Here is a 16973-nt window from a genome sequence, read left to right on the forward strand (position 1 = left end):
AAATAACTACAGAACTGTATAGTGTAGGCTAGCCCTCCTCCTGCCTATGTATTGTGTTAAACTTTAAAAGTTAGGACTATCCTATATTCTAATTTGTAAAACTGCTTGTACTGTACAAGTTTCAGATCTGTATGCAATTTCAGCTATGCTGCAGATGTATCAGACTATACTGAGCCAGCACCCACTTTTACTTACATTTTGAAAGTTTTATGGGCTTTTTTTTTTATGTGAATAGGCCTATTACAGATAATAAACAATTTGATTTGCAGTATTTAGGGTGTTTATTACAGGGCTTCTAGATTATGGTAGCCCCACTCCCACGGCTAGTGATATTCAGTGTTGGGCTAGTAAATAACTACTATAACTAGCCCGATGGCTAGTGGAAAAAAACCTTGTCAAATGCTGCATTAAAGTCTTACTTTGTAAATAGAATGTCCTGCCCTCTCTTCCCACCCCCAATCAAAGGGTTTTCTAAAGCTCTATCTCCCTCTTTAGGTGACACATCTGATTATTACTATTAGTAAAATTTTATTTACGTAAAGTTTGGCTAGTGAATGTTTAATCATGGCTAGTAAATGTTTTAAATCACAGATCTCATGGCTAGTGGATTTTTTATAAAATTCTAGAAGCCCTGCTTATTATCTTTAAAAGCATTAGACTGAGATAAGTAAGTGACTATGATATCTCCACTGTGATGTGTCTAATTTTAAGTATTAGGCCTAAATAGATCAAATATTTCTGTCTCTAATGCTATATTTTATAATTATTTTATATTTATTTATATTTCTAAGATTGTTACACACCCATTGGTGAGAACAGTATGTGTTATTTATGATATCACATGGCAATAACACATGTATTATTGATTTAAAGACATGATTGGCTGCTGCTTTGTGAAGTTTTGGTCTTCAAAGCCATATCATCCAATGAAATTAACATGATTGGAATTAACTGCTTTGTGATGTATAAGTTATCATGAATCTGACTACTCTTTAACACATAAGTTAACTGCCAGTGCAAAGACTAAATAAGATTTAGTTGAAAAAGATGTTTGAATTTAAACCTGGTTTTTGAAGATGTGTTTATAACATAGACTACATGTATACTATATTTGTGTCCATTACATAAACTTTCTGCCTGTCACCATCTGTTACCCTATGTCACTCTTTGGTTCATGAAATTATTAGCTATATATAAATAGGCATTTAACCCTCAAGTACTGTAATACCCCCCCCCCCCCCCCCAAAGGATACAATTTAATTTATCACAAATATGTTCTCAAAACAAAAGCAGTCTTTACCTCCAAAATACTAAATTTCCTAATCATCAGTAGCTCCTCCACCCTTCCATCACAAGGACTGTCTCTAGTATTATGTATCACATGCATCCTCAAGGAGAATATTATAACTTTTTAAAATTATTTTTTCTTTTATTATACAGACCAATATCAAGAAGATGAATGCACAACAGCAGAAGTTACTTGATGGACTGAATGACCTCCTTCATTCTGAAGAGTTGACCGATGTCACACTTATGGCAGATGATGCAGAGTTTCAGTGTCACAGAAATGTTCTGGCTGCCAGTAGCCCATATTTCAGGTGTTTACTTTGTTTTAATAGAACACCTTTTAGCCAATGTTGATTTTAAAAGCAGAGGCGGCACAGTGTAAAAAATAAGTGGTATAGCTCAAGGTTGCCTGACTCTCCTTTCAAATTCATCTGTGAAGAACATTTTCACATACTTTGAAAAGTGGTATGGCCATGGCCGTACCATCTGTGCAGTCCCTGTAAAAGAAGGAAGGAATGTTTTATTTAATGACAAACATTTTTAATTAGTCAAATGACATCAGACATGTGGTTAAGGACCACACAGATTATGAGAGAGGAAACCCACTGCTGGCATACAATAGGCTACTTTTTTCGATAGCAACAAGGCATCTTTTATATGCAGCATCCCACAAATATGATAGTACATACCATGGCCTTTGTTACACCAGTGGGGGTGGGATGTAGCCCAGTGGTAAAGCACTTGTTTGATGCACGGTAGGTTTGGGATTGATCCCCGTCGGTGTGCCCATTGGGCTATTTCTCATTCCACCCAATGCACCATGACTGGTATATTAAATGCCATGGTATGTGCTGTCCTGCCTGTGCATGGGATGGTGCATATATATAAAAGATCCCTTGCTACCAATGGAAAAATTTAGCAGGTTTCCTCTCTAAGACTATATGTCAAAATTACTAAATGTTTGACATCCAATAGCCGATAATTAATAAATTAATGTGCTCTAGTGGTGTTGTTAAATAAAAAAACCTTTTTGTTACACCAGTGGTGAAGCACTGGCTAGAACGAGAAATAGTCCAATTGGCCCACCAATGGGGATCGATTCTTTATAGGGATCTTTTAAATGCAACATCCCACAGACAGGATAGTAAATACCACAGCCTTTGTTACACCAATGGTGAAGCACTGGCTAGAAAAGGAAATAGTCCAATTGGCCCACCAATGGGGATCGATTCTTTATAGGGATCTTTTAAATGCAACATCCCACAGACAGGATAGTAAATACCACAGCCTTTGTTACACCAATGGTGAAGCACTGGCTAGAACGAGAAATAGTCCAATTGGCCCACCAATGGGTTCGATTCTTTATAGGGATCTTTTAAATGCAACATCCCACAGACAGGATAGTAAATACCACAGCCTTTGTTACACCAATGGTGAAGCACTGGCTAGAAAAGGAAATAGCCCAATGGGCCCACTGACAGGGATCAATCTAGACTGATTGCATATCAGACGAGCACTTTACCACTGAGCTATGTACAACCACTAATTGTATAGAGACCATCATGATTTGGCTGCCAGTTTAGCATGCTGCTGACTACCAGGTCAAGTCAGGTCAGAGGCTTTTATGTGTACATTCAGAGCAGGCTGTTGTAGTGCACGCCTGTCATGGGCACAGGTGCCAGCTCGTCTGTCCAGGACAGGAAAGGGGTTGGGGTGGGTGGGAGAGGGGACTGCCCATACTGGCAGGTGCAAGAGAGCACCAGCAGCCTGACTAGGGTCGGTAGCAAGTGGATGGGGTAGTTTTTGTGCTTTGGGATCTTGAAAGTCCCGTAGGATTAAGCCAAACAGAAAGGTTGCGCAGTTTTATTGAAGGAAATTTTGGCACTTTTTTTGACGGTCCGCCGAAAAATAAAGGGGAGCTGCGTATAATTTTGATCTTTGTATGCAGAGAGTAGCTTGTTATGCTGGCTACCAATAAAGGACCCTTTTTAACCACTAAAATTAGGCTACATATTAAATATGTTTGTATCCATATTTTTGTAACTTTGAATAATATATGTTAAAAAATAAAATTAAGTTTGAGCCATTATAATTTGAGGACAATCAGAAACACACAGACTGTACAGACACAGATATTCTAAACAAGAAATGTATTTAATGTGCAATTTTACTGAATGTTTGTGTTTTGCTGGAAGGAAGGAAATGTTTTATTTAACGATGCACTCAACACATTTTATTTACAGTTATATGGTGTCAGACATATGGTTAAGAACCACACAGATATTGAGAGAGGAAATCTGCTGTTGCCATTTCATGGGCTACTCTTTTCCATTAGCAGCAAGGGATCTTTTATATGCACCATCCCACGGACAGGATAACACATACCATGGCCTTTGATATACCAGTTGTGGTAGTAAAAGATGTTAAATGATGAAGATAAGGAGTATTGAAGATATTCATTAATATACACATTTTTAACTGACTTATCTTTCATGGTTTGTTTTAAATGTTTCATGTGTTCATGTAGTAATTGTCTTTTTCTGTTCTTACAGAGCTATGTTCACTGCAGATGTCAGAGAAAATAGACAGAAAATAATACCAATCCATGGTGTAAGTAAGAAGGCTTTGGGAATTGCTGTAAAGTTCATGTATACAGGGACCGCAGACATTACCAATGACAACGTCCAAGTGCTTATAACAGCATCCAACCTCTTCCAGCTGGAAACACTTTTAGGTGCTTGTGCAGATTACATGATGAAGGAGATTTGCATGGAAAACTGTTTCGATGTGTATGATTTTGCAGAGCTCCATTGTCTTCCAGCTCTAAGAGAAGAGGCAAAATTGTTTATTCTTGAACATTTTGTGGAACTTTTCCAAAATGAGCTCAACTTGAAAAAAACTGATAAAAGTAAATTTAGTGATTTGATATCGGACGATGAAGTTAACGTTGAGAAAGAGGAAGTCATTTATCAGATCTTGGTGAGATGGGTGGATGCCGACAGGGAAAATCGTGCAGCCAGTTTTCCAAGTCTTTTCGGTCATGTTAGATTAGCACTGATGAATCGAGATTTCATTTCATCTGAAATCGACACCAACCCGCTTGTTGCCAACAATCCATTCTGCAAAAGCATGATCTCCGTGGCAAAGATTTACAATCTTGCAAAAATGAGTGGTGCCGATTGGAAGCTGGCGGTGCTTTTGTTATTAACACAACTCCCCGTCGAGGGATGTTCAAAACGAAAATGCTGATATTTTCAGGAGGCACCCGCACTGAAGAGCAGCGATCTTTTAGCTGTTTTGATCCAGAAACAAATAAAAACTATTATGGAATTGAGCCTGACCCGCCGCATGACTGCAAATTTAAGATCAGTCGCTATAAGTTGGCAGTAACCAGGGATTCCAACATCTTCTTTCTTGGTGGTGAATTATGCAAGACAGATATTTCTCTTGCTCTGGATTCTGTGTACAGGTATGTTCCTAAGCTGAGGAACTGGGAACGGTGTCGGTCGATGCATTCTGCCCGTTGCTCATTTCCCGTTGCAGTGACTGGAGACAGGATTTACGTCTTCGGTGGCTCGGAGGGTCACAAAGATGTCACAACACCGTTAAATGCTGTTGAATTCTATGAAACGGAAGACGATGAATGGCAGATCGTTTCGCCAATGCCTGTGGCTATTTTTAACCAGGCAGCCTGCATGTATCAGGAAGATGTGTTCATATTCGGTGGCCAGCACAGTGCAGATGGTGAAACCCAGTACCTCGACACAGTTCTCAAATACTCACTAGGCACCGATACCTGGACTCTGGTGACCACGGAAATGGTGAATCCTCGTGCCAGATGTTCTTCCATCCTCTTCAAAGACCAGATATATGTAATCGGCGGCTGCAGCAAGTACCAAAATATTCTTTCAGTGGATATCTACAATCCAGTCAAAAACACATGGAAATTTGGAAAAGATTTTCCAGAACAGAGAACAACCTTGGCTGAGACCCAGTTTGATGATGTCATATATGTCATTGGTGGACGTGTTCACTTGCCAGTGCTTTCCCGGTCAGGTAGTAGACGAACTATTGAGGCAAAAGATCTGTATAAATATGACCCCGACAGCGATGAATGGACAAAGGTAGTGAAGCTGATACCACATGCCAGTTTTGAAATATGCACCACAGCCCTTGTTGACACTCAGTTTCTTAAAGAAACTGGTTTTATTAGTGGTTTATAACTAACTGTGGCATTAGTTAACCCTTAAAGATAAACTGTCAAGTTTTCTTATAGATCTATCATACCATATATATATATATATATATATATATATATATATATATATATATATATATATATATATATATATATATATATATATATATATATATATATATATATATATATATATATATATATATATATATATATATATATATATATATATATATATATATATCTAAAATATAATATATATATATATATATATATATATATATAAAATATAATATATATATATACACCTCGTCATAAATATCGCACCACACATTTTAAAGTAAAATTAGAAAATATAAGTTTCGGTTTTTTAAACTACAAGTATATATTTAATATACTACAACATCTGTGAACATAATATCACAACACACACCCTGTTCCGAGCTGCACGTGCATGCTCAGTCGAGCATGATTGATCCGGGGGTCGGTTTGCTAACAATGCAGTATGCACATAGCCTTTTTTGGTGTATGTTATGTTGGCAGACACAGCTAAAATTTGATTTTAGGCATAAATTAAGCTTTATTTTGACCAACCAGTGAAATGCCCAAGCGTCCAGTGCCTCTGAACCAAAGATGGCGAATTATTGGTATGCACCAGACTGGTATGTCATGTCGTGCTATTGGAACACAATTGAACATTAATCACACTGTCATCAGCAGGCTAATACGTAAACATACTGCTTCCGGTGAAGTGAAGGATGCACCGAGGTCTGGACGTCCCAGAAAAACCAATGACAGGGAAGACCGTGCTCTCGTACGCCAAGCCAGACGAAGCCCAAAGTCTACTTGTACACAGCTGCGACATGGATGGCATCCATACAACAGAGTGTCCATCAGCACCATCAGACGACGCCTAAATTCTGCAGGATTGAGAGCAAGACGACCAATCAGACGTCCACTCCTCACAAATCAGCACCGCCATGCCCGTTTAGCCTGGTGCCAAGCACGTAATCGCTGGAACCTGAGGACATGGAGAAGGATCCACTGGTCCGATGAAAGCAGATTTTTGCTGCATCATACAGACGAGAGGGCACGAGTTTGGAGGCAGAGAGGCACAGCATATGATCAGAGGAACATTCAAGCTGAGGTTCCATTTGGGGGTGGATCCGTCATGGTGTGGGGTGTTTGTTCCTATGATTGTAAACTTGACCTCATCACAGTTCCCGGAACACTGAATGGACAGATGTACCAGAACTTGATCCTGGACGGTGCTGTTGTGCCTCATTTCGATAACCATGCTCTCGCCACACGTCCAGTCTTCATGGACGATAATGCCAGACCACATCGTGCTCGAGCTGTTGTTCAGCATCTCCAACACAACGCCATTGAGACACTACCATGGCCTGCCAGAAGTCCAGACCTAAATCCTATTGAGCATTTGTGGGACATTTTGGGACGTAGGGTGAGAGCAAGGGATCCTCCAGTTCAGAACCTTCAGGAATTGACCCATGCATTGCATGATGAGTGGCAGCAGATCCCTCAACAGAGCATCAGACGTCTGGTGACAAGCATGAGAAGGCGTGTAGAACATGTTATCCAAGTGCGAGGCGGTTACACCAGATACTGAGTTAGCCAGTCATTGTGGACCTTACTAGTGTGTTTGACATTAATGAAATGTGAACTGTGTTGTGTGTCTGTTGTAACGACCCCGGCAGCCGTACTTATTTCACCGTATTTTACGGTGATTTTAGTTAACTTTACTTTGCTACAATTAAACCCTCATTTAGTGCTCAAATTCAGTCTTGTGTTGTAAATTTTCTGACTGAACGCTCACATGAGGCCATATAAACAGTTTAATGTGCTTTTCTAAGCACCATTTTTATGAGGCTGAAGATCCAGTTTTACTTAGTGAACAAAATTGGGTGGTGCGATATTTATGATATATATATATATATATATACACACAGAGCTGTAAACACATTTTTTGGAAACAGAATAATTCTCCAAATCCAAGCAGTTATGATTCTAGCTATTCAAATGTTTTATCGATTCATATTTAGGGCTCACACTGGAAACATTTTTGTGTTGACCAATTTTCAGATATGTAGAAACATTTCTTGAAAATGATTTAAAAGTTTCTAACTGAAACTAAATTTTATTATCTAAATACTAAATACTCTTCAGATATATTCCTAATTACACTGTTCTAGTCATGAAGATGATATATTACAAGTCAGTTTGTATATAATTGTGGGTGTGGTAAGGGGAGGGTGGATTTCCCAATAAAAATAATTTTTGTAAAGGTAAAAAAAACATCTAATTTCTGATTTTTGTATATAAATAGTCTACCAGTACCGTACTTAATGTTTCACAATATCAGCTAAGTAATAAATCACTTGCCTCATAAGCTCCAGGTAAGTGAGCATTCTGCAGGAAACAAGTTGGGTATAGGATGTACATTAACAACAAGATTTTTGAATAGCAGAAACATAAATGATCCCAACTTAGAGTACCATAACAATAAGTGAACGATGTATCAAATACTGGGGTCGGTGTGTGTTAAACCAGCTTCTACTCGAACAACCAGCAGAAGGTGTGTTGATGCCGTATTTGACGTGAACAATAAAACAAAAAAAGAACAACAAAAAAAAGAAAGACCTGAGATGAAATTAAGGTGCACCCAAGTGCAGTCTAACATCTCAGATATGAAGTACTGGAGCCTAATTCACAAAGGTCTCTTAGGCTCTGCTAGACAACAAAGCATCCACTTTGCAAGTCGTTTAGTATTGCACTGTGAGATCCCAAAGTTGCTAGAGTTTAATGAATTAGGCCCCTGGTCTACAAGTCCTATTGAAAATATAAATTGTCTCCGTTTGCTCAATTTGTTTTAATGAGTTTAATAAACCTGTTGCAATATTACAAGCTGTGATAATTCCTTTTCATCTTTTACACAATTCATTTTACAGTATCACTTTTAATATAGAAAAAAAAATACAAACAATTAAAATCTAAAAAGAATTCATATATAAATGAATCATCAATCTTCTACATGTGTTCAAAATATTATAACTTTACATTTATGAATTTGTTTTTATTGCCTGCATTAACGTTTTGTGTTGTACACCATTCTAAGAAGCAGAGATCTATTGCCTGCATTAGCGTTTTGTGTTGTACACCATTCTAAGAAGCAGAGATCTATTGCCTGCATTAACGTTTTGTGTTGTACACCATTCTAAGAAGCAGAGATCTATTGCCTGCATTAACGTTTTGTGTTGTACACCATTCTAAGAAGCAGAGATCTATTGCCTGCATTAACGCTTTGTGTTGTACACCATTCTAAAAAGCAGAGATCTATTGCCTGCATTAACGTTTTGTGTTGTACACCATTCTAAGAAGCAGAGATCTATTGCCTGCATTAACGTTTTGTGTTTTACACCATTCTAAGAAGCAGAGATCTTAACAAATATGATGAAAATACACTTTAATAAAACTGATACTTTAATATTAATATTGAAGTCAATCAAAACATTTATTTCTTACAAATGTAGTTTATATTTGTATATTATCATGTTCTAGAATGCCTGAATGGATTATTTATTTGTTAAAAATTATTCTGAAATAATCAATGGATTGTGCATTGCCAGCCTTGTAAATCCTTATCAATGAACATTTTGTGTGGTTTTTGTCATTTATTTTAACTTTATACAGGATTGTTATTTACAACTTTTTCTTATTTAATAAATATGTTTTGGTTTACATCCATAGACTTCTTTCTAACACTGATTACATATTTATGACTAGACAAATTTACCAAATGGTACTTACATTTATTCAGGGACTTATTTTGTTCAGTACGGTGTTGTAAAACAATTCTCTGTGCAAGTTTCAGAGATTGCTGCAGAATGTTTAATCGTTATATAGTTGTTGAAATCAGTTTTCACATTGATTAGCAACTGTCACTATTATCCTGTGTACATTTATAATATTATACCGTATTGACATCTATTAACTTCTTAAATATTTATTCCGTTATCAACATCAGTTATTTAAGCAAAAGTAAAAGTTTGCTTTGTTTAACGACACCACTAGAGCACATTGACTTATTAATCATCTTAGACTTAGACATGTTTTTAACGTGCTCATATACCTTTATGGTTTCGAATACGCCTACCCCGAGTCCGGCCTCCGATATGATCGGTGGTCTGACTCGGGGCAGGAAAAACCCAACCACTGTAGAAATTTAAAAATTTTGAAATTTAAGGCCAAAATATTAAATAACACAACGCCACCATTAATAATTTTGACTGCGTCCCTAAAACCAAATATCCATAGTCTACACTTATAATAAACATTTAATTTGACGCAATTTTAGATGGGGAAGTCTAAAGAAATATATAAATTATCTATAAAATTATTTGGTCCCCAGAGGTAAGGAGGAAGGGTAGGGGGGGTAAGCCCCGCCCACAGAAAAGTTATATCAAATTTAATAGTAGTTAAAAAGGATTACCAATCGTATTTCGGGCATTGGTGTGACCTGGAGGGGGGGAGGGAGCGAGAAGGGAGGCCGGAACTTTCATAAAACCTAAGGCCAAACTGCCTACGCCTTATGGCCCCAAAGAAACCTAACCACCAGCATCAAACCCCCCCCCCCCCACCCCCCACCGTGTCCAAATGCAGCTCGATCCAGTCATGGCAATCATTTATATAAGGAATAAAATATTTAGTAGAAAGTCACTAGCACTAGTAGAGCGACTTAACAAAAAAGAATAATCTGGTAGTGTGTCGCTAGTAGAGCGACACATAAATCTGTTAGGAGGTAGTTCTTGTTGAAATTGAAGAAAGGTTTGTTGATCTGAAAGTTTTGCATGTCCACCCCACCATGGAGAGAGAAACGCATCCAGAAGAGAAGAACGACAACTCCAAGGCACCCCCTTGGTCTGCCCCTAGAACATAAATATTAAGTCACTCAACAGACGCTGTCACCACTTTAATCTATAAAACCGGCGACTATATTAATCATCAGCTTTTGGATGTTAAACTTTGGGTAATTATGACATATAGTCTTATAGACAGGAAAGACATTAAATTTTTCCATTAGAAGTAAGAGGGGATGTTTATATGAAGTGTCACACGAGTCACCAACAGGAATGCCCATACCGCAGCCTTTGATATACATGTATCAGTCGCAGTGTACTGGCTGGAACAAGAAAAAGCCCAATGGGAATCGATCCTTTTATTCAAGCAATGCATCTATTCAGGTGTTAGTTTTTGTCTCACCGTGATGAAGTCAAAAGGCGAGAAAGGTGTTTACTTTTACGGACATCGGCATCAACTTTTGCATTTACCGTTGGCAAGTTTTCCAATTCCGCTTAATTTCTCACAAACTACATGTATAAGCTCTACACCAGTGAAACGTGGTTTATTGTTGCACTTTTGAGAATGCCACCATTTTTAAGTCACTAACCATACCAATCTGCAAAATAAGCTAAATTATTAGTACTGACCGTTACCAATATGATCAGTTATCAGTATCCAAAAATGTTCAGTAGTGGTGAGGTTATAAATTTTTTTTATAAAGCATATTTGTTGATTAAGCTATACCGATGGCAGTAATTTTTATCCGGCAGCACAAAAGTCACCGACGGCAATTGCTATCATTAAGTTCCAGCCCTGAGGATAGCACATTATGCAGCCTTTGTAATACTGGTTGGAATGAGAAATAGGCCAAAGGACCCACAGACAGGGATCGATCCCAGACCGATCGTGCATCAGATGAGCACTTTACCACCAGGCTACGTCCCCCACCCCATCCACATATTATACTAAAAGGCAAAAGTTATTGTGACATAGATTGTTTGGAGTAATAAATCTGTGAATGGATTTATGGATGTAAACCAGAGAAAATGTGCATAAAACAGCTTGAAGAAATGCAACCAAGCAGTTGTTGCAGCAATTGCATGCTTTTTGCACGAAACATGGAATATTTGGGAGAAATCCTGTCCAGTGTTCACCATAAAAGGCCAAATATTCAGTCGCAAATCATTGCCATTCTGTGCAGCCTTCAGAAATCCAGAAGTCAGAAAAACACCATTAGTGAACTGTTTGATGCAATATCGTCATGCCACGCCTCTGCGAAAATGACAGATGGCAAGTCATAGGGATGCTTGAATCTGGGACCTTGAACGTCAATTCAACGTCCACAGAAACACCATATGGCACTTATGGCAACGTAGATCAACAAAACCATCAGGTCAGGGACCATCCCCGTAGCGGCCGACCACCCATGACATCCCCTCGCCAAGACACATGGATCCGAACCATCTGGATCTGGAATGGCATTCCCATGAACTTTCTCCAGCATTTAGTGGCCTCAATGAGACGATGGTGCCAGGCCTGTATCAATGCTCAAGATGGACACACTCGCTACTGACTGTGTGAACTACGCTCTGGGCTACTCTATTTTGATTAGCAGCAAGGGATCTTTTATATAGCCCATAGACAGGATAGCACATACCACAGCCTTTGATGTACCAGTTGTGATGCACTGGCTGGAGCGAGAAATAACCCAAATGGGCCCACTGGTGGTGATCGATCCTAAACCAACCACGCATCAAACAAGCACTTTACCACTGGGCTACATCGCTCCCCCCACTCCCATCAGCTGCACAGGATTTTGGGTATATATCCTTGTCTTGTCTCAGATTCAGGTAAGAGCTAGCACAGTTGGTAGAGTGCTCGCCTGAAGTACATGTGTTGTAAGGTGTATACTACCAAATCAAATCCCATAGACGACAATAGTAACATACGTGGCTAAACTCCTACCTGCAACGTATCAACCCACATAAACGCCACGGATATAAATACTACCACCCCTTACACTTAAAGTGAATCAGAAAAAAATGGGGGTCAAGCTGCTCGTTTCTGAGATAACGGGTAGCGTCTATGACTACCCTAGTTTCGCACAAAATTCGAGTACTTTTTTTTACAGGTACCCCATACATGTTTCAAGCACAAGGCTACTTGTCACATTGGTACTAGATGAAATAAAATTGCACATTTTTTTTACCCAGATGAAACTATTATTTTTTACAACCAACACACTCACATTTATAACCAATCACAGGACTTGTGGTGTTCACTTCTCTATCAAAAGTTGGGTGCACCTCCAACTTTGACCCAACCGGAAGTTATTTGGTTTAGTACTACCTGTAAGATCAAACCATCTTACTAAGATTTTTAGTGGAACCAGTCTCTTATTGGGTTTTTTTCATGTCCCAACCAGTGCACCATGACTGGTATATATACGAGTACAATGTATATTCATGATGAATGTATCAAAGGCCATGGTATGTGCATATAAAAGAAGTTTGTTTTGTTTAACGACACCACTGGAGCACATTGATTAATTAATCATCGGCTAATGGATGTCAAACATATGGTTATTCTGACTCGTAGTCATCAGAGGAAACCAACTACATTTTATCCTAATGCAGCAAGGGATCTTTTATCTGCACTTTCCACAGACAGCAAATCACATATCACAGCCAGCTGTGGTGCACTGGATAAAACAAGAAAAAAAATAATCAGTTGAATGGATCCGAGGTTGTTCGATCCTGCTACGCAAGCATCTCAAGCGAGCGCTTAACCGACTGAGTTAAATCCCGCTCCGACTATTAAAGATGCCCTTCTACCAATGGAAACATGTACGGTTAACAAGTCAAAAAAAGTTACCAAATGTTTGACATCCAATAACCAATGATAATTAGTCAATGTGCTCTAGTGGTGTAGTTATATAAAACAAAGTTTAACTTTCTCTCATTAGTTCCCTACATCCAACTGGTGGGGACTATAGGTTATGTTGGGTGGAACGTAGCCCAGTAGTCAGTTACTCTTTGAGATCGATCCCCATCGGTGGGCCCATTGGGCTATTTCTCATTCCAGCCAGTGCACCACAACTGGTATATATCAAAGGCTGTGTCACAATTATCAAATGTTTGACATCCAATAGCCAATGATTAATACATGTATACATATATCAATGTGCTCTAGTGGTGTTGTTAAACAAAACAAACTTTAAATAAAAGTTTTGTCTCCATCTGTCTGGGGCGGGACATAGCTCGGTGGTACAGAGCTCACCTGATACGCGATCTAGGATCAATTCCCGTCAGTGGACCCATTGGGCTATTTCTCATTCCAGCCAGTGCACCACAACTGGTGTAACAAAGGCCGTGGTATGTACTATCCTGTCTGTGGGATGGTGCATAAAAAAGATCCTGTGCTGCTAATCGAAAAGAGTAGCTCATAAAGTGGCAACAGCCGGTTTCCTCTCTCAACATCTGTGTGGTCCGTATCCATATGTCCAATGCCATATAACCGGCGTAAATAAAATGTGTTGAGTGCCTTGTTAAATAAAACATTTCCTTCCTTCCTTCCATCTGTCTAATCTAGGAGATATCACATATTTTTGTGCCCGGTATGGTAAACTTCATGTGATTGCTCGTCTAGAACCATTTTAGGAGAGTGATCTTCAGCTCACCTTGATTTTGGTCATGGCAAAGACTGTATACACATTTTATAATTTAATCAATTTAATATCTGATCAGAAGGTAACTTTTCTTCATTTACAAAAGGTACTTTCTACACAAATGTATTTCTGACAAGAGTTAAAAATTGATAATTGGCCATATGTATACATATATACATTAAATATCAACAGCTTTATTGCAAGTCATTCATATAAAATCATGGACCGTGACAGTGTTATACATTTCTTTTCTTGTTTTTAACTTTCAAATTCTTTTCGACTACTACTTTCTTTCTCTTTACACTTTTCTTTTTGTTTACAACAGATTCACTTTTAACCTCTTCCAGAGCCTCCCATACATCATCATCACTGTCAACGCTGGTTTTGGTTTCACTGGCTGGAACCGTCTCCTGAATCTGTTCATGGTCAGCATCCCTCCATTTTGATGAAAACAACAAACAGTTGAGTCTGGACTTCAAGTAAAACTTGTGTAAAAGTTCCCTGGACTCTATGTCATGTATTCTTAAGAAACGGTCAAGACCACATGAGGCAACAAGTGGCAACGAAGAATGACACTGAATATGTTTAAATGTTCCAGCAAAACCTTTGTACTTCTGAATTATTTTTCCTTGTCTCAGATCCAGTAATGCCATACTTCCTTGGGTGTTTCCGACAACTACTTCGAATTCCTTATCATTGCGCAAGCTCATTGATGTAATGGGATATTCGTCAAAGTTCATATCCAAAACTGGGCGCCTTTGTGGAGAACTTGGGTCATAGACACGGACCTGGTGATGTCCTGTACATGAGACAATTTTGCTTGATTGTGGTATGAACTGAATTCTCAAAACCCATACTGGTACATGCAAGTTCAACCAATCATTTCTGACATTTTTGGCTTTAAATACTGGCTCATTGACACAATTCAAATCCCACACCTTGAGGTCGTTTTCCTTTCCGCCAGTTGCAATTTTGGATTGGTCTTCTAAATTTTGTACCAAACATGACAAGTTTTCTCCTGTATTTATTTCTGTAAGATTTTCATCCTTCCATATTTTGACAACCCCTGTATCAAAACCAGCCACTAAATTAGTGTCAAACTTCAGAATCTCTTTCAGCTTTCCTTTTTCTTCATTAAACGGTGCAATTTCGTCATGAAATGTTTGAGTGTTCACGTCATAAATCAACACTGTATTATTTTTCAAACCGCAAAAGATTTCCGATTCATCGCCATTGCCCCAGCATAAGGAACAGATTTGTTTCTCTTTATCTGCTTCAATGATTTTGTTTAAATTGTCCCATTTGTTGTTTAGCACGCTGACGCCTTTTAACAAACCCGTCTCTGTTCCCACAAACACGTTGTACACGGGAGCAGCCATTTTTCAAACCGGAAATGCAATATGTGCCACATTCGAGTGCATTGCATGGAATGGAAAATTGTTTAACGTGCACATTCAGAGAAAGCTGTTGTAACGCACGCCTGTCCTGGACACAAGTACCGGCCTCAGCCGGTTCTTCCGTCCAGGACAGGAAAGGGTTGGGGTGGGTGAAGGAGGGACCGCCTGCACTGGCGCAATGCAATGCAACTCCGGTATTTATATTGGGTTTAAGGGTGCCCCGAGTTAACTTTCATTCAACCAGCAATAATTTTTATTGATCAGATATCATAACCATAACAAAATTGTGAACTATGTAGATATTATAAAGAAAGGAAGAAATTTTGTTTTCTTTTAAGTTAAGGAACAGTCTCAAAGTCGTATAATGACTAAAGTAGGCCTATTTTTTTTTATTATTGAAATGTAAATATTAATATATTTTGAATTACATAACAACAAAACTTTACAACCATATATTTTCATTTACTACCGTTTTATAAATTTATATTATTGCAAAATTCAGTAAGGGTGACCAACAACCAGTTGCTAATGGGTACCATATTCATATATTTCTTTGTAGGCCTACTTCATATTTTCCGTTTAAGGATTCCTAAGAAAACTACGGTTTACGCCGATTGGCTACACATTATGATTTTAATATTATTTATTTTATTATGTAATTATTATATATGTTTGTAGTTACGTAGGCTATCACAAACACAGCTATTTGCAACTGTGAAAGGACATCTTCTACGACACCTTGAACAGCATATATATACACATTGTTATGTGGATCGGTGTAACATACGTTATACAGTTCGACACTTGGTCAAGTAAAGGGAGAGGAGATTTGCCACTGTCGAAAAGCAGTAATGGATCTTGTATAGTCTATGCACACGCGTGTACTTCCCCGTAACGGTTTGAAGTATATGCATGGATATGGGGACCACTTATTATAACTTACGCAACATATTATAGGGTGGGCTTATTGACTGATGAGAGAGAGAGAGAGAGAGAGAGAGAGAGAGAGAGAGAGAGAGAGAGAGAGAGAGAGAGAGAGAGAGAGAGAGAGAGAGATGAAACAAAACTTTTCGAATGTTCATTTACAACATATATTCTTTTAGTACCATTTTTTTCTCTCTCATAATTTACAACAAGAATACATTTGACAAGCTAGGGCAATTTGTTACACGCTCATTTGAGAGATTACCTGTTGTACTTGTAGAGCAATTTCGTCTTCACGATACGTGAATATCACTTTTTAGACTTGTGATTGGTTCCTGCACGGCGATGACCCAGTCGCTATACATGTACAGTATTTAATATGGCGAACGAAATTTTTAAGGGGTCGGGTCATGTTCCATTCCGAAATTAACATTGAAAAACAAGAGGAAAATTCGTTTTCTAGCAAGGTTGTGAGATCGACCCACCCCTTTCTGCCCCCCCCCCCCCCCCCCAACACATGCCTGGGAAACATTGCTTTTTGACACTCGATCGTGTCTGTTAGATACCATTTATAAATCTTACTACTTTGTAGATTGTAGACAAGTTGCTTTTTTTTGTTAGATACAATTTGAAACACCCGCTG

At 38.4% G+C, this 16973-nt stretch overlaps 2 protein-coding genes across 2 annotated transcripts; one reads left to right on the forward strand and one right to left on the reverse strand.

Annotated features, from left to right (window-relative positions):
- Positions 1–1443: 1443 nt before the first annotated feature.
- On the forward strand, positions 1444–5510 carry LOC121381750 (kelch-like protein 10). Its single transcript, XM_041511098.1, has 3 exons — positions 1444–1598; positions 3840–4479; positions 4512–5510. Exons 1-3 carry the CDS (start codon positions 1456–1458, stop codon positions 5508–5510), a joined length of 1782 nt encoding a protein of 593 aa, XP_041367032.1. The 5' UTR covers positions 1444–1455.
- An 8541-nt stretch (positions 5511–14051) lies between these two features.
- LOC121381118 (WD repeat-containing protein 74-like) lies at positions 14052–15388 on the reverse strand. Its single transcript, XM_041510239.1, has one exon. The coding sequence runs from the start codon at positions 15386–15388 to the stop codon at positions 14246–14248; it is 1143 nt and encodes a 380-aa protein (XP_041366173.1). The 3' UTR covers positions 14052–14245.
- Positions 15389–16973: the final 1585 nt, after the last annotated feature.

The sequence above is a fragment of the Gigantopelta aegis genome, chromosome 9 (assembly GCF_016097555.1).
Source record: "Gigantopelta aegis isolate Gae_Host chromosome 9, Gae_host_genome, whole genome shotgun sequence".
Lineage (NCBI taxonomy): Eukaryota > Metazoa > Mollusca > Gastropoda > Neomphalida > Peltospiridae > Gigantopelta > Gigantopelta aegis.

Bases quoted from the DNA above. Each gene is read 5' to 3' on its own strand.
- LOC121381750 (XM_041511098.1), top strand. From the start codon at position 1,456: ATGAATGCACAACAGCAGAAGTTACTTGATGGACTGAATGACCTCCTT. The intron at 1,599-3,839 runs GTGTTTACTTTG...CTGTTCTTACAG, and splicing joins GCCAGTAGCCCATATTTCAG to AGCTATGTTCACTGCAGATG. The intron at 4,480-4,511 runs GTGCTTTTGTTA...ACTCCCCGTCGA, and splicing joins GTGCCGATTGGAAGCTGGCG to GGGATGTTCAAAACGAAAAT.
- LOC121381118 (XM_041510239.1), bottom strand. From the start codon at position 15,388: ATGGCTGCTCCCGTGTACAACGTGTTTGTGGGAACAGAGACGGGTTTG.